Source organism: Hermetia illucens, chromosome 5, assembly GCF_905115235.1.
Source record: "Hermetia illucens chromosome 5, iHerIll2.2.curated.20191125, whole genome shotgun sequence".
Taxonomy (NCBI): domain Eukaryota; kingdom Metazoa; phylum Arthropoda; class Insecta; order Diptera; family Stratiomyidae; genus Hermetia; species Hermetia illucens.
In genome coordinates, this window is record NC_051853.1 from 41,914,043 (window position 1) to 41,937,092 (window position 23,050).

At 40.1% G+C, this 23,050-nt stretch overlaps 1 protein-coding gene across 5 annotated transcripts in view; it reads left to right on the top strand.

Moving 5' to 3' along the window:
• The first annotated feature begins 4,618 nt into the window (after nt 1-4,618).
• LOC119656740 (RNA-binding protein squid) overlaps nt 4,619-23,050 on the top strand; it is a 34,770-nt gene continuing 16,338 nt past the window's right edge. For 2 of the 5 annotated variants that reach the window (XR_005250090.1, XM_038063289.1), the window contains exons 1-3: nt 4,623-5,000; nt 16,646-16,686; nt 17,030-17,304. Coding sequence is in view for 4 of the 5 variants with exons in the window: in XM_038063289.1 (XP_037919217.1) it covers nt 4,837-5,000; nt 16,646-16,686; nt 17,030-17,304 (480 nt within the window). In the remaining variant the exon portion in view is untranslated. Of the gene's footprint in view, nt 5,001-16,645; nt 16,687-17,029; nt 17,305-23,050 lie in introns of all 5 variants that reach the window. The other 3 variants (XM_038063290.1, XM_038063293.1, XM_038063292.1) reach the window with 3 other exon arrangements.

Below are 23,050 nucleotides of genomic sequence, written 5' to 3' on the forward strand. Positions count from 1 at the left end.
CCTCCATTGTAATTCTAAGGTTCAAATGTACCTTATTCAGGACCTCCAGCATTTCCTCCATTTTGTCTTAATGGGCAATGGTGAATTTACCATCCACATACCTTGACCAGCTCTTTGGAATGTAGATCATTCTCAATCCTTTACATGAATATGTCACCAAAAAGGGTAAAAGGAGATTCCCCATTGGTTCTTTTGTAGAACTTCCATCTGAATGTTAGGTAGCTCTCCGACATATATATCTCCGCAAGTTTCATGAGCATCCCTGTTTCTCTTTTCCACGCCAAGGATGTGGGATATTTACTCATAAGCCACGCCTCCAGATACAAAAGTGCCTCCTTCACTGGGATGGTTTGAATCAAGGCTTCCACCTCAAATGATGCTAGTCATTCATTCATTCTTAAATTCCACATAGAGCTCACATGTTTCTCAGGAAAAGCGTGTGACACACAGATAGGCATATCTGTGAGGAGTGGCCAGATCTCCCATCAGGCGCGTCTCCTCGTTCCGATAAGGGAATTTCCGATGATGTATGAACAAGCATTTGGACGCATTTGGAGGTTTGCGTGCATATTTATGCGCAGATCAGGCAGATGAGGGGAAACGCTTAACTGTGGGCAAAAAGGGCTATGGATGGATACCCCGAACAGAAAGCCAAAGGCCGTTGGTATGTGAAGATTGGTTGGCATTTACTGCGCCCCAGGCACATACCCACGCACTAGTTACTGACTGATACAGTAACCATCTGCATCGCCTTGTAAGCGGTCTTCCCATCCGCACGTGTCAGTGGGACACCCATGTCCCCCCCCCCCCCCCGCATTGGTGATATGACGACTCGGGTAGGGTTGTGATTGATCGGTTAAGGTGAACGTTTCTTGTGGGTTTCGGAATCCAAAACACTATTTCTATTTCGCCACAATCCTGAGACGGGTGAACCGCGGTTTCTTGGAGTGGAGAAATATCTGAATTAGGCCAGCTAACGCAGGAAATGTACAGAGGGAACTACTACTGAAAGCCCACGGAACTTTCAGTGACTGTCTACTGTTTGGTAGGTTGGCAGTTCAAAGAGGGGAAAGGCCGACTGGCTGAATAGGACCTCATAGGAGCACAAGGGTAACGGGTGGCGAAAGGTTGGCGACTGCCACGACTATGGTCGCGAGTTTGTGCCTGAATTTGGGCAAATACCTGAACAAAAATATGGATGAAGGAAACGAAAAACGAAGGACAAATTTACGCCAGTTCTGTTCATAATGGGACCTTTAGAGTAGATGCTGCAGTGCAGTGATAAGGAAAAGATAGCAAACCTGGATCCCTTTAAGTGCTCTAAGCTCTCGACTCAAGTCGGTGCAGACGGATGGACGACTCGGTAATAATACTGAGATGAGTAATACACTGAACACACCCTACGAATTCGTCGGGGCGAATTATAATGTTCACCGCTATATTAAGGTGGTTGTTCGAAACCTTAAAGACAAATGCGAAAATGCCATGGCGAGCAACTCAAACAAGTCCAAAGTGGAAAGTCGTAGAGAGTGCAAAGAGGAGCAAAATGCAGTAGGTCCAAAAACCAGTAACAGAAGGAGTACAATGTTTGGATTTCAAATCGGGTTCACAAATGAAATCCTAGAAAATGGAAGCAAATATTTGGACAACTGTGAAGGTAAGTTAAAACGTAAGAAGCCCCGTCCAGATACAATTGCTATCGAAAGCTGAGGTGGCCTCTCTTACTCTGGGATTCTTCGGAAGGTCAAGGGAGATCCGACTCCAGGCGACCTGGGAGACAATGTCACATGAATCAGAAACACGTAGAAGGGAAAACTGCTCCTGAAGTTCCGGGATACGCGGGACGAAAGGACGCTCAATTACCAGAACTTGGTTAGCAAATCCTTAGGTGAGGAGGTTGCGGTGAGGCTGTTAGAAGAAAATATCTCCTGCCATGTGTTTTATAAAAAGGGCACCTAGCACGAAATTATGAGAAAGGCACTGAATGCATGTTGTGTAAAGATGTAGGTTTTGATGATAAGGGCCACGCCGCAGGAAGTGAAAACTGCCCGTTGTCTACTAGGAAACCAAAAGCAAAAGAGTAAATGAGATTTATTCAGATAAATCTCAACCATTGTGAAACCGCACATGATCTTTTGAGTTGAATATGAACGAACGTTACATAAACTGGTGTTAGACGCAAACGCAGAATCCCTAGCCCGGTTGGGCTTTAACCCGCCCCACGATGTAATATCTCTAGATAGTTTCGTGGGCATAGCAGGTGAAGAGAGGTGGTTTTAGTGGGTTAAAGTCCCACACTGTGGCTTTCGACGCTTTCCACCCATATAAAAAAATACACAGACAGACAGACAAACAGTGAACCGATTTTAAAAAGGTTTTACACAAAAAGTAACGTGTCGCCCACTTTGAGGAAAGGACCTGAAACCTCGGTAGGCAGAAAAATAGTGCCTAAAACAGTGGGTCCAAGGGAGCCGTAACAGTTTGACTAAGGTTGAGCCAAAATGCATAAAAAGAAGAAGAGGAGAGAAGAATATGGGTTCTTCTCGAGGCGATCATCATTTCAAACCCCGGCAATATGTCCTACGCAAACAAAAACGCTTTGAAGAAATGTAAGTAAAGTCCGGAGAGACCGAAAGCGGGATCTTATGCTGGAGCTGAAAAGCAAAGAGAGCAGAGCCAAAGGCTCCCAGAGCTAAGTCGAAAATTTACTTGTCTTTTGGAATAACGATGTCCAAATGAAGGCCCATGAAAAGAAACGCTTCTACTAAAAGTTTATCGACGACAAAGTGCTGGTCAATTGGCGAATTTAACGGGAAAGCAAAGAAAGCGATCGCTGTTGCCCGAGTGATCCAATACAAAGACATTGAATCTAAATAAAACTGAATTTTTGACGACCGATTCCCGTGAAACAGCACAATCACTGTTAACGGCAGTGACCTGCCTAGAACTGAGCGATTTAAATACCTCGGGTCAATGTTAACAGCTAATAGAAAACTGCGTTTTGAAATAGCTTCACGCGTTAGCGCAACCTGAATGATGTGGCGTTCTTTGTGATCGACGTATCAACGAACATTTAAAATCTAAAATTTATTTCAATGTCGTCCGCCCTGCCGCCTTCTATGATTCTGAGCGTTGGTCGACAATAAAAGACAATGAACGGTGTCATCCGGTAATGAAGACGAAGATGATGCATTGGACTAGTGGCGTGACACGCCTTGATCACATCCGAAATGAGGACATCCACGATTTATCTGGGGTTGAATGCTAATGAGAATTCATTTACTAAGATTGCTCTGAACATCGACCAAAAGGCCATCCAAAGTAACGGTGGCTTGATACGCTGGACGCTAATTTAAAAGCCTCGCGACAGTATCCAGATCAGGTCTTTGATAGAACAAAATGGCGCAACTGATCCCAGTGAGCCGACCCCACTTGTGAACAGAACAAAGGTTAAAGAAAATGAAGAAGTGTCGTAAGAAGTAGAGGAGTACTCCTCCATGTTCTACCAGCTTACTTCGCTAATAATGAGAATGTCCAGCTTATTTTGATTGAATACCTGTTCAAGTTAGAGAAAGTAAATACTCTGCGAGCCCTCCATGCCGTTTTTGAGGAGCGCGCATATCGTTGCTGTAAGGTTAGTCCTTACTCGGGGTGCCATTGACATTTCGGTAACAAGAAAGTTTAGAAATTTGGAAGTCACTAGTTCATTTCTATTTTGTATTCTTGAAGTCGTTTAATTTGCCTACTGAAAAGGTGATATTCGGTATTAATAAACCTAAACATAAAGGAAACTTTCCAAGATTGGTTAGGTTAAATGTAAATAATGGGGCAACTTTTCTCCTATTCTAATTCGCGCATATCGATATTTCGGGAACAACTTGGTTCCTTCTTCATTGCTATACGTCTGAACAAGTTGTTCCTGAAATATCGGTAGATGCGAACTAGAAGAAAAATCACTAGCGAATATGGAAAAAAGTCGTCTTACTATAGAAACACTGTGGACATACATTTAGCTGGGTTGGTTTGGCATTTCGAATGTTAAGTAGGTTTAACATTTGATCATTCTGTCTTTTGAATTAATTAGAGATAAACAATATTTTAAAGGTTGTCAATGTTAAGAGCCGACTGAAAGTGAAGCAGACAATTTGCCCATATTTTTTTAGATAAAGGTTTCAGCACGTTGAATTTAGTTTCTAATACGTCGTGTTTTTCGATAGGGCTATGATGACCCATAGAGGTTTTACTACTCAGGCGGGTTGTTTGATGAATTGATGAACGTTTTTCTATTTTAACCGCCATTTAACTTTAATCTCATTTTCTTTAACGGTTTTGGTCGATAATGAAATCAAATAAAGAAAAAATAGAATTGATATTTTTAAATAAAATTAAACCAATAAATGTAAATTGTTTATAATTAATATTTTTATTCTTCTTTCTTAAAAATATGGATGTCTTATTTGTTTTTTATTTTGAGTTTTTTAATTTTTACGGTTGATGTTGACTGAAAATCTCTCCACATTCGAATTGACAACGACCGAACGCGACCCAATAACTTCGGTTTGAAAGATTTTTTTTTTCGACCATTCCATGGAAAAAAGCCGCGCGCAGACCAATTTATACCAATTCCGGTAGCTTGCCGTCCATTTGCGAAAATTCTTTCCGAGCGTCTCTTCCGGCCATTTCAGTTCATAGTTTTTTGGTGACTATAGTGTTTTTAGTGAAACCGGAGTCCTTGCGAAAGTTCACTTAGTTTTTCTCTTTAATTAAGTCACGAATAAGGTCTAGAAGTTAAGTTTAAACTAGAACAAGTACGCGTATACGTAGAAACACATAAAAATGGCAGATCAGCAAAACGACCACGAAATGAACGGCGAAGACTTCTCGCAGGACGTGAAAGCTTGCGACGATTCACAGATGAACGGCGCCGAGAATGGAGCCGGTGGCGGCGATTCACAGAATGGAAATGGGGAGAACTCATCGGCTGGACGTGATGATGATCGGTAAATTCCTTTTTGTCTTATTTGAGTGGAACGGTCTTTCCCCCAAGTCTTTTGGCTCGAAATTGTTGATTGCGAGATTTCAGTAGATTTTAAGTAAAGTTCAAGATTGCATTAGCTGCGTGTCGAAGAGAAATCGGGCGATATCATTCCGCAACTTGTCTTCTGGTTTTTACCGAGCATCCCCTTTCAAGTCGAGTGGAAATTGCGGTTGGTTCCTGGGACGGCGAAATGCTCCGCTAGAACAAATCCGCCTGCATCAGCGTTTCGGCGGCCTTGCGTATTTCCGTGAATTTTCCTGTGCATCCTGCATGTTGCCCCCAAATTGCGACTACGATTCGATTTCTGGTGTCCTCGGCAAGTGCAATGCAATTCGAGGAAATAAATAAGTTTCGAAGTAGCGCCGAATGAGAATGCCGCAAAAAGTGGGACGCAGAAGTCTGGCGTTCAAAATGGCGGCCGGGTGATTTTTTCGCCCCGGCGTGTAGAATGTTGTCGGTGACCGATGATGGTCGTGCGTCAGTGATATCATTTCTTTTTTCGTCTCGCGTTCATACTAGTTTTGTTTCATCTCTGTTATTCTTTGTACATTTGGCTCGCGCTAGAATAAGCACCGAAAGAACATGCAAAATCGTTTGACAGTCGATGGCAATTAATGGAGAGTCAACCGGCAATCATACATGGCATCATCGGCAGAGGTGGATTCTGTCGAAATTTCGTCGCAGTTCAATGAGAGATTCTACGGACTCGGTGGCACGTAATGACAAAAAGGTCGTTCATCCCGTGACGCGACGATGATGTAGTTGCTAAAAATATGAGGGACTGCATGCGGATAGAGTTGGCGCCCGGCTTTTTGCATAAAGTCATTGATTTCAAGTTTTTCTAGTTTTTTTCTCTGTGCGCAATGCGAAATTCTTGCCGGGACCGACTGGAAATGACCGCCAAGAAGGGTTCATTGGTACAAGTTGCGGGAGAATGAAGTATGCATAGGAATTAGTTGGAGGCGGCTGGGTTCGGTCGACAAACAAAAGATACACAAAACAAAATCGACCCTGGCAGACAGCGGACGGAGCCAGTTCTCTGAAGCTGGAAATTGAAGAATAACACGCACTTTGCGTGGTTCTAGAAAACAATTGTTTTGCAATGGCATCAAGGACTGAAGCTTGATTGGATTTATGAAGTTTTTTCCTTGGCCCGTCCTGGTGCTCTGGCTGCTGCCGCGGCCCCTGTACCAGAAATTGTTTCCAATCGAAGTGCTCATGCTTTCTTGTATTGATTTTCAAGGTATTGTTGCGTGACCTTATTTTCTTGGCGGCCTTAGGAGCTATTATGGGGGTGGAACCCTGCCCTCAAATCTCTTCTTTCTAATGAAGGTACGTTGGGCAATTGGGCTTCTCACCAGCTGAGCATTTTAGGGTAGAACCTTTTACTCTACTCAGCAACCATTTGGGAGTTAATGAAGGATTTAAGCGATGGGGACAGGAGCACAGGCGCTCCTATAATTGTTTGTTGACATTTCTCTAAACCAGCTATTATCGCATTTTTAGCGGTTTCCATTAAGCTAGCATAAAATCAAAAATTTGGCGCGGAATGATTGATCACAGCCTCAATTGTTGACCGATCATCAGCGCGTAAATTGTATCTCAGTTTGCTTTGACCTTGATTTGAGTTACTATTCTCTATCGCTACATTTACAGAGCAAAGTAATCCTTAAGCGGGTGCGCATAACACCGACTATATACTCTTCAGCAGTTTCTGACTATATTTGCTTACATACAACGGTGACGAATGCATGATTCATCGTTGGCTTGGGGCAGCAAGTCGAAATGCTTCTGTTCTCAAAAATGGCCCGAAAAGAATTGAGCACAAAGGTTGGAGTTTGGTGATATCTTCCTCAATTATTGCCGATTTTTTCTAGCGAAAGGCAATGGTGCATTTATGTCGTCTCATTTCAAAAAGTCAAGCTTGATTTTGTGGAGCCTTTCACAAGGGATACGGTATCGAACTTCAAAAGAAAGGTTCCATAAAGTGAAATAAATTGCTCAAGTAATCAATTAATACCGCGATTATTTGCTGCTGGAAACATTGATCATTCCGCGACTTAAAGCAACTTTGGAGAGAAAACCAAATTTGCAGACGATGTTTAGCATGCTCTGTAATTTTACAGTAATGCACATTATGAATATGTAACATCGAAAAATATCAGAAAACAATGTTTTTAAAAAAAAGAATCAAAGAATCAAAATGTGTCAGTTCCTTCATCATCATCAACGGCGCTGCAACCGGTATCCGGTCTAGGCCTGCCTTAATAAAGAACTCCTGACATCCCTGTTTTGCGCGGAAGTCCACCAATTCGATATACCTAAAAGCTTTCTGGCGTTCTGATCTACGCCATCGTTCCATCTCAGACAGGGTCTCCTCGTCTTCTTTTCCTACCATAGATATTGCCCTTATAGACTTTCTGGGCTGGATCATCCTCATCCATACGGATTAAGTGAGCCGCCCACCGTAACCTATTGAGCCGGATTTTATCCACAAGCTCCTTCCAGTCAGCTTCTTCACCGTAGCAAAGTACAGTGCAGCGTATCAAATGCGGTTGTAGCTAGCAGTAATTTGGCTAGAGTATAGTATACCCCAATACGAAAAAGCTTGCAGGTTCTTGGTGGTAAGATTTTCGATTGTCCTATGCAGGGCATCTCATCCACGATTATACGTAGCTGAAAACCTGATACGGACTACTCTTAAATAAAAGCCAAATCAACTTGCCATTAACGCGCTCAAATGGAGTAAAATCGCCTGTTTTGACGGTTTTTCTACTAATCCTTTCCGTGCAGCTGATGCAATCTTTGCAGGAATACCACTTCCACCCATTAATAAATTTAGTGGATTAGATCTTTCTCAGTGAGTAGATGAAGATGATGGTTAAGAGCCTGAAGAACAATTGTCCTGAGTGTGACAACTGAGGGCTGTCGCAAAGGTAATACCATAACTGCATTCCATTAAGGAGGCTTGCGAAGCTCGCAAGCATTCCGCTCAGTGAATGTTGTTCCGCTTACTTCCTAGCATTTTAAATGTTTTGTGTATAACAATACTTTATTAAAATCGGTTTGCTTTTTTGTGCGTTGGAAAGTGGAAATCTTCAGAAACTACCGCTGGCTCCTGCCATTACCGTACAACGTAAAATGCCTCCAAACAGAAAAGAAATCACCTCGACCATCAATGCACTTAAACGGAAGCTTATGTGAGACTTTTACCCGCTAAAATCACCTTCTCTTTCACTTACATGGCGGGATTGCCATTTCGGTACTACGTCGCGGGGCAGAATCAATTACGAGGTGCCTTCGTTTGACCCATTTTGAGACATCTGGAAAAATCCTGTGTCGAGCGTCCTTTAGTAAATTGTACCATATTTGTGCCATTCCAAAGTAGATGTACTTTATGCTAATTGCCTACGATATGTACAGGACTTGCCGATTGGGGCCATAGTAAATGCATTGAATTTCGTTCGGTAAGATATTGGGGGGGACCATGCCTGCTATCACACAAGCGCTTTGTCCGATGTTCACAATCGGTATGGGGCTTCGATTTTTCTTCTATTTGCTTTTAATTTCAATGATAATGCCCAGATTGGAGCTGCATAAAGCAGGGTGGGGCTGACAACTCTCGAGATAAGGAGCTGACGGCTTTACCTAAGGGAAAGATTACATTAGGTAACATTCTTGCCAAAAATGTAGTCACCCCAGAAGCTTTTGTTGCTATATTCTGGGGCTTGAATTGTAATCTTTGGTCAATCATGACTCCTAGGTATTACAGTGTTGGCTGCGAATATATGATGTGTTCGCTAATCCTGATCTTCATCAACGTTTGGTTCCGTCGCTTGGTGGTTTTATACTCTGCGAGCGTCAGACTAGCTTCTTCTAGCGAAGATTTGATTTCAAAATTGTCATCTTTCTGTGAAATTTGTTTTTATTGGCGAGAAATTGAAGGGGTTGATTTACCGCCTTCTCTATATTGAACGTTATTCCATGCAAGGATTTTTGAAGGTAGTGAAAGAAGTGATAACACATCCTATCCAAGCTTCAATTATTTTTGACAGATCATCCAAGATGTGTGTGGACTCGCATTGTGATGGAACATGTCCTTTTCGATTAACGAGTTCCAAGCTTTTCGGTATGAGAAATGTGTTCAACCTATCCATTTACCAAAAATACTCTTTCGAATTGATCGTTTTATTCTTTGAAAGACGCTCAAAATACATAACACCTTTCCAACACACTGAAGGTATTATCATACCTTGCTTTGATGAACCTTCTACTTTTAAAGTCGTTTGAGGCGGATCTTCACGTCGGGATCCAGGTCGTTTGTGTTCCTTAGATTTCATAGTTTTGTACAAGACTTGAGCTTGTTTTTTTAAAAACACGCAATAGGATCCACTATTCCAGGATGGTCGATAAGTGAATTGCCCTAGAACTACACGGCATAGAGTAGTTGGAGAGGGGTGTAATCTTCTCCGGCAGTCGTGCATATCGATTCTTGTCAATGGGATTCAGCCAGGAGTGGATAACTATGGCGCACATAAGGTAGTTGACATCCTATGCCGCACATAGGGGTTTTGGCGGCAGTCATATTGACATTTGGCATCCTGATCAAAAATATATGTTTGTCAGATCGATGATCATTTGGCTCTAGGCCTTTAGTATTTCGCCAGTTTCGAGAAAAGCCTTTAGAATGCACATATATTTTAAAGGCTGACGCATCTTTGAAACTACTGCAGGAATCATTGGAAACTTCTCATCCATCTCCTTATATAAAGTGGGGTTCTTCTCAATTCTTCCTGGCAGAATTCCCAAATAAAGCATGAATCTTTCTGCACCGGAATATGTATTTGATTCGGCGGATGTCATACGAACCTGACATTGCAAGAGTGTGGGTCAAACTGATAATCTCAAGGTCTTTCTATTTCGATGTTTCGGGTTGAGTTTTTCAACTATTTTCTACAGAATATCAGTTGCCTTAGTCGCCATAATGCTAGTAAGTTGTCATTCAGAGCTAATATAATTGGTTCCAACTGATATTGGTTCTAGAATTTACCTCCCTTTCGACTTCATTGCTGAGCGCATGTCCAACCGCAGCTTTATAGATCTCGTGGGTATACTAATGTTGGGATTCCCACTTGTTGGAACATTTGATTTGATCTAGAAGAAAAGTAAATCGAACTTTGTGACTTTTTGAAGAATTACGAACACAAGTTGTTACCATTTTTACGCAAGAAAGCGCATCTTACCACATTCTGTGTCTACATGACTTTAAAACATAGACACACAAGAATTGGTAGAGGCTACTCCAGAACTCTTTTTTCCCTTCAAAATTATGTCAATTCAGTCAATGTAATGCTCGCTTGTAAGTTGAAAGAGAGGTAAAATCTTAAATCTAAAGCCGGTTTAATTTACAGAAATGTAATTCAATGCTGGGGCGCCAGGTGTTTTATGTGTGCCCTTCGTAAAATATGCATTGCGCTGCACCAAGTGCATTGTGGACACTGAATACTTTAAGCTCCTTGCATATCTTGGTTAGGCTTTCATTATATGGGAGCCCTTTCTTACTCTTAGATGTTGGTTGCCTCTAACAACATCACCACAACACAATTATGGTATTTACTTTTTTCATTATTAAAAGGACAGGGCCATACATGGCAAGAAACTGTCTGCGGAGTCTCAGAAAATATTGCTCTTTCCATCAGAAAGTCGCCATTCTAATCGAGTCTGCCTAGAACCCTGGTAGAGAGGTGCAATCTTTCAGTGACAAAAGAAATATTTTGTTTAAATATTGAGGGGTCCTAAGGTGAGGCCGCGTCTGAAGTGCTGCCTCTGCCCTGGTAAAAGCCGTAAAGCCGTCTTCGCTTACTATTTTTTGGAGCTTGGGTACTATAAGCTCAAAACAAGGGGTTTGTGGACCAAAAAAAGGGGGAGTAAGTTGCTCCCTATTTGGTCCGGTTCGACATCAAGTGAACGCGGATTTAGTAGGACCCCTCATCTCAATCTTTAAACAAAAAAAATGTCTCTTGACGATTTCTGAATTTTCATTAAGAAAATACACTAAATATCTTGAAAAGCTGAACCTGCTCAGTAGATTCTGTCCCATTGGACCTGACAAACATGAATCGATCTCATATATACCATTGTGTCTACTTCAAGTATTGGTGACATTCCATATGAAACGCTCAGTTGTCTAAATGCGCCAGCGCATTCTCGATTGTCACAGGCATCGAAACTCTCCACGGATGCATATACCATAAAGTAATACACATATCTCTCAAATGATTGACCTTCAAGCCGATCTAATCTTATGGTGAAAACCGTCGATGACTGAGAGTAGTCCTTATCGGTTCATAGGTGCATTGCAGGCAATATTTACAAACGATTCTTCTGGCAAAACCCGTTGCATTTTGACAAATCCTAGTGCAAGACCCTAACGGATTGGGGTTAGTGTCCTCTGTTAACGTTGGACGAAGACTCACTTTTTCACCTCTCCCTAATCTTCTCGCCCACTCCTTTTTCCACCCATGTGCACCTTCAGAGAAGTGAATAGATGGTAATCTCGAGGCGCCAGGATAATGTGGGCGACCCATCCTAACGACTCAAGTTGCTTCATAAAATTAGCTGTATGTTATCTGGCAGTATCTTGCATTATGCAGAAACTTTGTCAGCCCTTTTCAATTAGGATTTCGTAGTATCTTACTGCGTTGATGGTCTTCCCTCTAGGTAGATATTGAATCATAATTATGCCTTTACGGTCCCAAAACTTGGATGACATTTTTTTCCCGCTGAAATTGTGGTCTTTTTGTGGTGTCTTTTGGTGGGCAACCCAAGTTTCACCTCTGTTAGCAATGGAGTGGAGCAAATCATCGTCTTCTAGATTGAATTGGCTGGCTGCTCCTGAAGTAAGAGTTTTGAACATACTAGTTTCAACTTTGGTCTAGTTTTGAAGGGAAAGTGTCAGGTTACAGCCCAGTACCAACGTGTCGAGAAATCATTGGCTAGAGTCGTGAGAGCACTACTGCATGCGTGATTGGCATAATTTTGGGGTTTGTCTTTGCAAATTTCACGACACTGTTTGGAATGAGAAACGGATATGATTCGCGTTACGGGTAAGCGGACGTAAAAAAGTTTTCGTAATTGATGTGATTTTTACATGGCCAAAAAGTGATTTAGTTTGGTTGATTTTTTGGATACATGTTGCCTGTAGAGGGAAATAGAATACTTAATCGACCCTGCAGGCCCGCAGTCCTGAGATATTAAAAAAAAAAATACAAATATACTGTGAACTATTTTCATGTTTATCAGGTCGTAAATATTACAATCTGCATAGCTGATGGAATTTAGTAACACAGAATTAGGTCTCACAACACTTGAAACAATACAAGCATATCCCACCCCATTTCATCTTTGAGTAAACGTTTCCCCCCAAGATAGATTCCTAAGTTTTTTTTTCTTGTGGAACACTTGCATTTTCAATAACTACTGAGAGTCAAATGAGGTAGTTTGTTGCCATAACAAAACTAAACTTATTAAAAACAAAAGTTTACTCATAAGGCAATTGCAGCTAAAGTATACCTTAAAGCCGTGTTCTCTCTTCCATTTGATATACGAAATTAGAGCACTGAACGTGTTAATTGATTCGCTTGCAAGAGAATTTCGTTTGTTTACAGAGTTTTTATGCGTAGTGGGGAAATACAATTCTGTTGGCAAACATACTTTTTACGTTTTCAATGCATTCAGATCTGAATATACGAAGCATTCTATGCTAATTGGATTTCAGTTCGTTGGGTTACAAATCCGCAATTTGAAATGCAAATTTCGCAAGATATTAGGTGTACTAGGTCCCAGTTCTTCCTCAGCAAGTTGTTTTTGTGTCACTAATATGATTGAACTCCTTAGATTGTACTGCGCTTACTTGTGGCCAAGAATCAGTAGCGCATTGTTGTGTGATAGCCATTTGACGCCTCTTCCGATTGACTGCATAAAGACTCGGGCGTCGATATATGCACTTCTTTGAGTTGTTAAAATGTCTTCATGCTTTTTTCACTGCGTAGAAGATACGGATTCAAAACCAGGGCAATGTGTGAATGTGATTAGTGACGAGCGAATATTCGACTTTTCTTTGATTTGCTCGAAAGATATTTGTCGTAAGCGAGCGGTCGTATGGAACTTCCGAGAGGCAAATTTTTCATTTCTTTTTGCAAATGACTTAATTTTGTGATTCTCAACTTTCTAACGATTTTGGAAAACAAGATCTATTGCAGTCGTTTCACTGCTTGTCTGGCAGTCGCACAAAATATGCGAGGGAGCATGGGATCTGTGAAAATGTCACACATGCACTGCATCATTGCGTTGTCTTTTTAAATAAAGGGAAAAGTATTATTTTGTCATATTTTTAGGATTTACTGGCAAGTAAATAATCCGTAATAAAGTTCATTCCTGCGACATAAAATTGTGCCGATATACTATACGAGTAAATCATGATATCAGCAACAATAGTAGGAAGTTTGGTGCAAATTCTACTCGAATTCTGAAAAGTTATAAGTTTACATTTTTGTTGGAGCCAGAAACAGAAACTTATGAATAATTTCGTTGCCTACTCCGCATATCGTTCGACATTGTGCGGTGTTTAGAATTGTCCCTTCTTTTTAGTTTCTTCTCAAGGATTCATATGAACGTTGATGGAAAATACCATTTTGAAAGTAGTGGTATAAGCCCCGTGTGGTCATTAGGGGGGGAGCATTAATTTGTTTGAAGGAATTTGGCAGCAATGACGAAGATTTCCTCATTAAAAAAGGATATGATGTGTGTTCGTCCAAAACGCAAATCTTTTGAAAGAATTCAATAACAAATTATAGCAATGGATGGTTTTTATGCAACATCGTAGAAATGCACAATAGTTGGGGCTTTACATTTTCTGGATTTGCAGCCACATTTCTCTCGTTAATTGGATGCGTTGTACATAACAAGAAATAAATGCTAACCTACTTTAAATCACCTTATGAGTTAACAAAGTTTGCGTTTGCGGGAAAGGTATTTCCTCAATGGAGCACTGGAAGATTCATCCGATTTTGAAGACGCGGAAATACGGTTTGTTCAAAGTCTTAATCTTTTTTCCTTCTATTCAGTATTCAACGTGATAGTTGAAGTTTTTTGGTCATGCATAACAGCTATTTATGGAATATGGTGGCTATGCGTCATTTGCGAAGGCATGATATGGAATTTCGATGACAATTTTTACCACTAATGGAGTCTAGTTTTCGCTTGACGATTATTAATTTTAAGTTACTTCGAGATTAGTCATAATTTTCAAGGGAATATTCAGGCGATAACAGTTTTAATTGGATTATGGTATTGAATACAACGAATTTTGCGTTTATATTTGTTCCCTCTGCAACGTTATTCTTGAACTTATTCACAAAAATGCAGAATCGACGAATTTCTTTCTAATGACCTCATTCTCGAAAAAAACAACAGAAACAGTCCATATCTGACATTTAATATGAAGACTTGATATCTACTCAACTGGATATGAGAAAGGAAGGAAAGGAAAAAAAAACACATGGAAATCGGGAACTAAAACACGGATAAATGGAAGACACGTTGACTTGACTACCAGCAGTTCGTCGGTATGATGTGACATAAGTAAGGGAAACAGTTCCTTCTGCCCGCAACCCTGTCCGATGGCAGAAATAATGAATGCTGCTCACCAGTGCCTGGCAGTGACACTTGTGTGGATCTGCTGGCTTATCATGTATGAACTTTTTTTTTTAATTTTTGCGTCGATGAACCACTGTCGCCTTGTGACTATTCATGGGAGTTAGATCACATTCTATCACCAAAATCTGATTTTCATCAACTGTGTCTTCAATTGGTATTTTATGAGAGGTAGCCTGAAGAAGGAGAATGTACCAACCAGTTGTTTGTGCTCCTTCAAATTGTGTTTCTATGCATACTTCATGAACCCTACAACCAACAATCGAAGTAAGGTAAACTTCGAGTGGGATGGTTACTACCGTCTAAATTATTTGTTTGAAATTGCATAAAAATTTGTTTGATTTTTCTGTTCTAGCATAAGATTTTTCAGGTTGGCCAGCCCTATTTAAAATTTCATAACATTACGATTGCATTTCCTTAATTCTAAACTATAAATAGAGAAAATCATAGCATCAACGTCGTCGTGAGCATTGCTACCGCCTACTTTCCCAATAGTTGACTGAGATTGAATGGTTGCTCTCAATTTTTCCTATGCTGTGCGTGAATTTGAGATCGCCCGTCGGGTTTGCTTGCGGATCTAAACTTAATTTTATTGATATGTAAATTGATAAAATTTGTTGTATCAACTTCCAAATAAAACAATTGTTGTTATTGCATACTTTTTCTCATTTGAATTTTCTCTCTAGATTTTTGCCTTGACATTTTCTTAACGTTGTTGTTGTTGTTGTTCGAGACAATTATAGAGATCCTCGAGAGATAGCGCGGAATGTGAAATTGCGGATGATTTGATTGCTACTTATTGCTTTTTCCAAAAAAAAACACGCAAAGATTGAATTGAAAATATGAAACAGAGTCACGTGTCTAGGATCTTAAAGGCAATGATTGATTTCCATGTAACCGATGAGCTACTACTAAAACGAACCGTTAAAGACGTTGTTTTGATTTTGATTTGATATGGAAAAATAGTAACGTAAAAGTAGTACAAAAGCAAAAACCAAACATGAAAATTTTGTTTAGGGCTCCTGATGTGTATAGAGTGAACTAATTTTGTTCCTCTCCGGCAGGTGTTGTGAGTGAGAATGAACCCTCTGCTGGACAAATCTTATCATCTAGCTGGACTCCTACATCACAGAGCCGATGGTATTTATCAAGTGGAACAAAAGTACAAAACCAAAGTGTGACACACAAAATATCAAAATCAAGAAACAAAAAAAAATACAATAGAGCACATGAAAAAGTGAAAGAGAATAAATTTAAATTGCCTTAGCATTTGTTGTTGCTGTCGAGAACACAAAATTCAATTTTTTGCGAGACAGACAATCAGAAAAATTCTTAGTACTTTTTTTCAAAGTCCGAACAGAAGAAGGAAAAGTACAGTACAGTAGTTTGTTGAAAAATGTTGCAAAACGTTGTGTAAAATTTTCTCTGCATTGAATTTGAATCGTTTTACATTGGATACGTAATTGTGAAAAATCTTTTCTCTTTGGCCATTGCAAATTTATTTTGTATTGTTGAAAATTTGTTGTTTTCCATTGTTGAGAACGTATTGAAACGAGATTCCGATCAAGTAATGTTTCAATTTCCTTTTTGCAAGCAACAGAGATGAAAATTTTAATCAGTTCTAAATAATTTCTAAACTGCTGTTGACGTTGCTGTTGCCAATTCTTTGTATCGATTGATTGCAAAAATTTTATTGATGATCCCTCGTAACTTTAATTGAGAAATTTCTAAATGTTTAATGCTCTTTCCTTAGATACTTAACGATAATGGTAATTATTTCTATCAAGTTGATTTTTTCCGAGAAGACATTTTAACGTAACAATTTTTAGAAAACAATCCAAAATTTCTTCGAACAATTCGATATCTTTTTTAAAACCATTGTTCATTTTACAGAAAATTATTCGTTGGTGGTTTAAGCTGGGAAACAACTGAAAGTAAGCCGTAAATTATTTCTTATAAATTTCACACTAAAATATCGATGCATACTGATAAACAGACGAGAGGCAGGGAAAAGCGGAAAGTGTCATAATAGATTGAAAAGTGTAATTTTTGCTGCAGATACCATATTTCGGGAACCAGTTGCCAGTTTATGAGCTACGTAAAGAAGTACTAGTTCCTGAAATGAAGATATAGCGGTAAACGTGGAATAGCAAATCAGAATCCAATTTTTCTCTCTTTTCTCGAAAGCTAAACTTGTCTGCTTGTCAATATCAAATCTAACTCTTCCAACCCCAACATATTTCCAATTTCCGTTTTTTTTCTTTTCAAACTTTTTAGAGGAACTTCGAGAACACTTTGGACAGTATGGCGACATTGAAAGTATAAACGTCAAGACAGATCCAACAACCGGCCGTTCAAGAGGATTTGCATTTATTGTGTTTGCGGCAGCCGATTCAATCGACAAAGTCGTACAAGTTGGTAACCACATTATCAACAATAAAAAGGTTGATCCTAAGAAAGCCAAAGCCCGCCATGGAAAAATTTTCGTCGGTGGTCTCACCTCAGAGATTAGCGATGATGAAATCAAGGCGTACTTTTCACAATTTGGAAATGTAAGTAGAATTTTTTTTCTAATTGTTATTTTTGGGTATATGAATTGAGTTTTGGGTATTTCTTAATAATATGGATGGTAAATGTTAGTGCGCACATTTTATGTCTTTATTATGAGATTTTTTTTTTTGCCATGCTTATCTGAAATTGCTTTGTAACTAAGCTCATATAGCGGTGATAACAAATAGGAACGCTGATAACGGACTTTCCGTAGAATGCTGCTATTCCATTTTTCTGCTTTTTTATGACATAATATTCGATTTAATACTTTATGCATATACATTTGTGTGTTAGCTATATGCCGGCTTTGTTGACAGCCCGTGCCTTCGAAAGAGCCTCTTTTTGTCAGCTTTTGTTTTGTGTTACGCAAAAACGTAATGATTAGGAACGCATCAGTAGGTGTGGCGTTCAACTTCCGCGGGGCACATTTTTTTTCCCTAATATTTCTTCTGTTGCCGATAGATCTTGCGGATTTAGTAGTATGTACATAGAAATCTTAGTTTCTTAAAGAAGATCGGTTTGTTCTTTTTTGCGTTCAATCAAATCCCCCGATAATGTTGAAATTCGAAAATTATTATGTTGGACATTGCTGGCCACCTGATATTCGGTGGGCGATAAATTTCAGCCACATGTGACTGATTCTTCGTACAAGAGGGTATAGTTTCTTCCAGTTCTTCAAAAAGGGCATCTGATGCCATGATGGATTTGGGTAGGCTGGAGTCGCTTTCCTATAGTACCCGAGTTGTAACCTCGCGGCAATGGAGACGCGAATTTTTCCTTGGTTATATTCGAAACGCGAACATTCGCGATCAATATGGAGTTGCACTCATGGAAAAATCGTGAGAGCGACGTATTAACGTCATGAACATGTAATCCGAGCTTACTAGATAACGAGATGCGCCTGACGATCGAAGCCAATCAATAACAACTCAAAGGGCGGCAGATATAGCGATGGCCTGATAAGTTAATGGTGATAGACGAGCCGGTAGTGAGATATAACGAATGAGACAAAGGCTGAAGAAGATCTCACTATAAAATGGAAATTTATTTTAAATTAAATTACTTAAGTATATCAATTGTAATAATAGCTCATCGCGAAAAAATGACTAGGAAATTTTTCAACATGCCATAGAAGATAAATTCAACTTTAAACTATTACTAGGCTAACGATTCCAAAAAAAGGTTCAAATATATCGCAAGTGGTCTTAAATGGTTCTTATTTTTCCCTGATAGAAATGGTTTTTCAATCAGGGAAAAATTAAGATGCACTTTATTAGACTATTTGCGATATGTTTGAATTTTTGTTTGTATTCGTTACTTTGTTAAATTTATCTTCTATAGCGTGTTCAAAATTTTCCTGGTTAGTTTTCCGATAGGCTGTAATCCGTGCCCAATACATTATTGCCATGAAATGTCATTGGTTATACACGTGGTATCACTATTATCATGTAAAGTTAAGCCATACAATGGAATCGTGGGGCAGTTCACTTTTAGTGAGCTCCTTGTTTGGTCGTGATGCTCGACGATTTCAGCCTTCAATCTCCCGATTATTTCAGGGACCTACAAAGAGCTACGGTTGGTCCATGCAGGTATAATCTTACGTGGCGAGAATACGGCATAAAATGAAAAGTCTCAAGTTTCAGAAGTTAATGGACGTTTATTCTTATTATCATTTTCATTAAATACGGCCTTAATGAGTGAGTAGACGTTAGTTTCACCCTTTTCAAGTTAATCGATGATGATGATTGTTCAGCGATAAAGTCGCACTAGCCTGCTTTGGTGAGGAGCGCTTCGAGAAATTCACTGCTTGGGCTGTTTGCTCAAATTTTCATTGATTATACTTTAACGTCGTCAAGATTTTATGTGTTTATCGTGAATTGTGAACTGACAACATGGATGTCGTCTTCTGAAGTTCCCTCACCTGATATCAGGTGTTTTTGTCACTCAATCGGACAAACTAGGCTTTACTGCTAGAGTAGAAATTGTACTTTTATAATGCTCTACCTCTGGATGATGTTTGCCTGAATGAATCATTCTCCGCGTTGACGTCGTTAGAAGATGACGCAAAAATTACACAAGCGCTTTTGAGCCTCTCTTCCTTTTTCTCAGTCATCTCATGTGATGCCCATCTGTTGATCTTCTGGGTTTCTCCCATTTTTCGTAGGTGCTTAGAAATAACTTGTTGACTTATGCATATTTTCTGCATTTCTAGTCTGTAATATTTTTCAAACATATTTTGCGATGTACCTTCCTTGCCAGCCTTTCGAAGTAATCGGCAAGATTCGGCAGCAGTTTTCTTCAAATGAAATGAAAAATCAATTCATAGTTGTACACTTGGCAACCGTTTGTCATTCGCAGATTATTTCCAGTTTCAATACGATGACACTACTCTGGGTGTGCCTAGTCAGTGTGGTGTAGAGATAAACGAAATCTCTGATGTCTTATCAAAAGAGGGTTCAATTTCCCCATGCCCTGATCGGAACCAGCAATTGGAGCCTCAGTAGTGTTTGCTGAGGCTGTTATCAAAAACAGAGCTTTCTATAATGACAGGTTGCATACTCTTAAATGGGGCTAGAGAGCCAAAGCAAATTTGAAATAATTAAGATTTGCTTTTGCTTCTCGCTAGTATTATTTATTAACTTTGCAAATACCGATATTATTGTCCTAGACTTGTAGCACTGATTAAAGGAACAAGTGGTTCCCGGAATATTGGTATTTGCAAGGTTAATAAATAATACTAGCAAAGGCAAGTCCTAATTATTTCAAATAATTCAATTGCTAGAAACATCACGAGATTGCATTTAGACTTCAGGAAAAGCTTATCCTGGCGAAAAATACGAAGATTTGCGGAAGTATTATGGGCATCCTGAGTGGTCGTAATTCACTAGCTAGGCATATGAGACGTGCCCGACCTGTAATGAGAAAACTGAATCGGCGGAGCATTTTCTATGTGAATACCCCGCATCAGAAATCACATGTTTGGTGTTTGTGCGCTTTAGTTACAAAGGGTAGCATCATACCCACTAACGGAAGCTATGAGATGTTTAATCAGATCTCTGGGGTATTTCGTTAGAATATAGACGGAATAGTCGAATATAGTAAGTCGATGTTATTACGCCTCTCTCTCACCTCAATACATATATGTACGATATGTAGTAAACGAAGATGTTGATGACTCTACTGCAATATTTCAATTCTCTGCATGAGTATCCAATTATATGCGTTATTAGGGGCACATCCTGTGGGTGGCAACGCCAAACTCAAATGTAAACACTTGTCTCGAGCGAACATCGACACGAATCTGAGGTCCTTTTTTTTTACGCAGATATTGTCTGAGGCAGACAGACCATTGTTTGTAGCAGACACATCCTTGTCTGAGGCAGACGAACACTTGTCTGAGCCAGACGAACACTTGTCTGAGGCAGACACACTCTTGCCTTAGAAAGACACACTTGTCTGAGGCAGACAACAACCCCTTGTCTGAAGCGGATAGATCATTGTCAGTAGCAGACACATCCTTGTCTGAGGCAGACGAACACTTGTCTGAGGCAGACACACTCTTGCCTTAGAAAGACACACTTGTCTGAGGCAGACACACTCTTGCCTTAGAAAGACACACTTGTCTGAGGCAGACAACACCCCTTGTCTGAAGCGGATAGATCATTGTCTGAGGTAGACACACCCTTGTTTGAAGCTGACAGTCCGTTGTGTGAGGCGGATAGACCATTGCCTGAGGCAGATATACACTTACCTAGGGCAAACATATATTTGCCTGAGGCAGGCACACCCTTGTCTGAGTCAGAAACACCTTTGTCTAAGGCAGGCAGTTCCTTGTTTGAGCCAGACAGTCCTTTGTTTGAGCCACAGTCCCTTGTGTGAGTCTGACCGTCCCTTGTTTGAGGCAGACACTTTTATTTCCTTGTTCCTTGTTTGACAGTTCTTTTTCTGAGGCAGACAACCTCTTGTTTGAAGCAGATAGACAATTGCCTGAGGCAGACACACACTTATCTGAGGGAAACACACATTTGCCTGAGGCAGGCAGTCCCTTGTTTCAGCCAGACATTCGCTTGTGGGAGCCAGCCAGTCCCTTGTTTGAACCAGATAGTCCTTTGTTTGGGCCAGATAGTCCCTTGTCTGAGGCATATAATACACACTTGTCTGAGGCTGACAGTCCCTTGTGTGAGGCAGGCAATCCCTTGTCTAAGGCGGATAGATCATTGTTTGAAAACACCCTTGTCTGAGACAGGCACACTTGTCTGAGGCAGACACGCACTTGTCTGAGGCAGACATACACTTGCCTGAAGTAGATACACTTTTCCGAGACGGCCTTGTCTGAGGTGGGTAGATCGTTGTCTAAGGCAGACACACCCTTGTCTGAGGCAGAGGTAGCCGAGGCAGACACATACGAGGTGTGGTTAAAAACTATGACGGTTTTATTTTTATCAAACAATATTTGTAGATACGTCCTTGCCTGCGGCAGACACGCCCTTGTCCGAAGTAGACAAACAATAGCCTTGAGTTTTCCCAGAGATGCAGTCTTTATCTCTAATCTTTGGAAGTTTTCATCTTTTCATGGGCCTTTCCAGTTTGGGAAACTTTGGTACAAATCTCCTGCCCAAAACATTCGCCGAAATTGCTTCGTACAAATCAAATCAGATGCCAACATCAATAACTTCGCCAATCTTGGTTTGGTGATCTTTTAACATTATTTTCCATCAGTTGTTGACGTGCTGGGGTCGTCCAGGGCGAGCCTCATCATTAACATCTTGAAAAATTTTTTCATGTTCTGTGTCAGCGCCAATTGTTTTGGAGAACTTATGCCATTTTTTCTCCAAGATTTGATGCAAATTCTTTGATTCATCCAATGCTATATAGCTGAAACTCTGAGCATATGTTCGGGACGAGTGTACCAATATAAGAAAATGAAACTATAGGTGTCCCGTGAAATTCAAAAAGTCGCCTTATTTTTTTTATTATACCTCGACATTTGTCTGAGAAGGCAGCCATTTGCTTAAGGCAGACAGGCATTTGCTTGAGGCAGACATAAATGTTCGTATTTCCGGTGTTTCTAACGAAAGTAAATACAATTGTAAACATTAGTTCCGCCGCTAGTGTAGTGTTTTATTTCGCAAATATCAAGTGTGGTCTTCGCACTGAAAAAGGGATTAAGTTCTCGAAATATTAAATTCTACGAAATAGAAAACTTTTCACTAGCGACAGAAATGGTGTCTATTGTTCAATGATGTTGTTTCCACGCGTGGTTGGCATAACGCACCTCTTTTCGTCGTTGTTGCAAAACCTTTGTTAGTCTTCTTGGCTTATCGTTCTTTGCACATCGTACGCAGTTCATCTCTGGTATCAGAAGAACTCGTCCAAGCGCCTAGCGCGAATCCTGATATTCGCGTCTATACGTGTTTATCGTGGTTTATTATTTGGCAAGAAGACTACATACAGACATTGCTTTAATTTATATGATGGAAGGAAAGCATTGCGTTTGTCCGACGCTTTTCGATCACTTGCGTGTGAAAAATTTCGCGCACTTATGGTGTTAGTGTCGTGTATGTGATGTATGGGATAAAAAAACCATTTTGGCACCATCGATACAAGCGCCAGTTACCTATCAAGTACCTAACTCGCGCATATACAATGACATTCCATGTCGCCTAGAAACTCTATTTGCTCTTCCTGTGTATAGTCTTCTTGGTATGAATTTAATTAATGAAATCCGTAGAAAATCGAAAAACTATC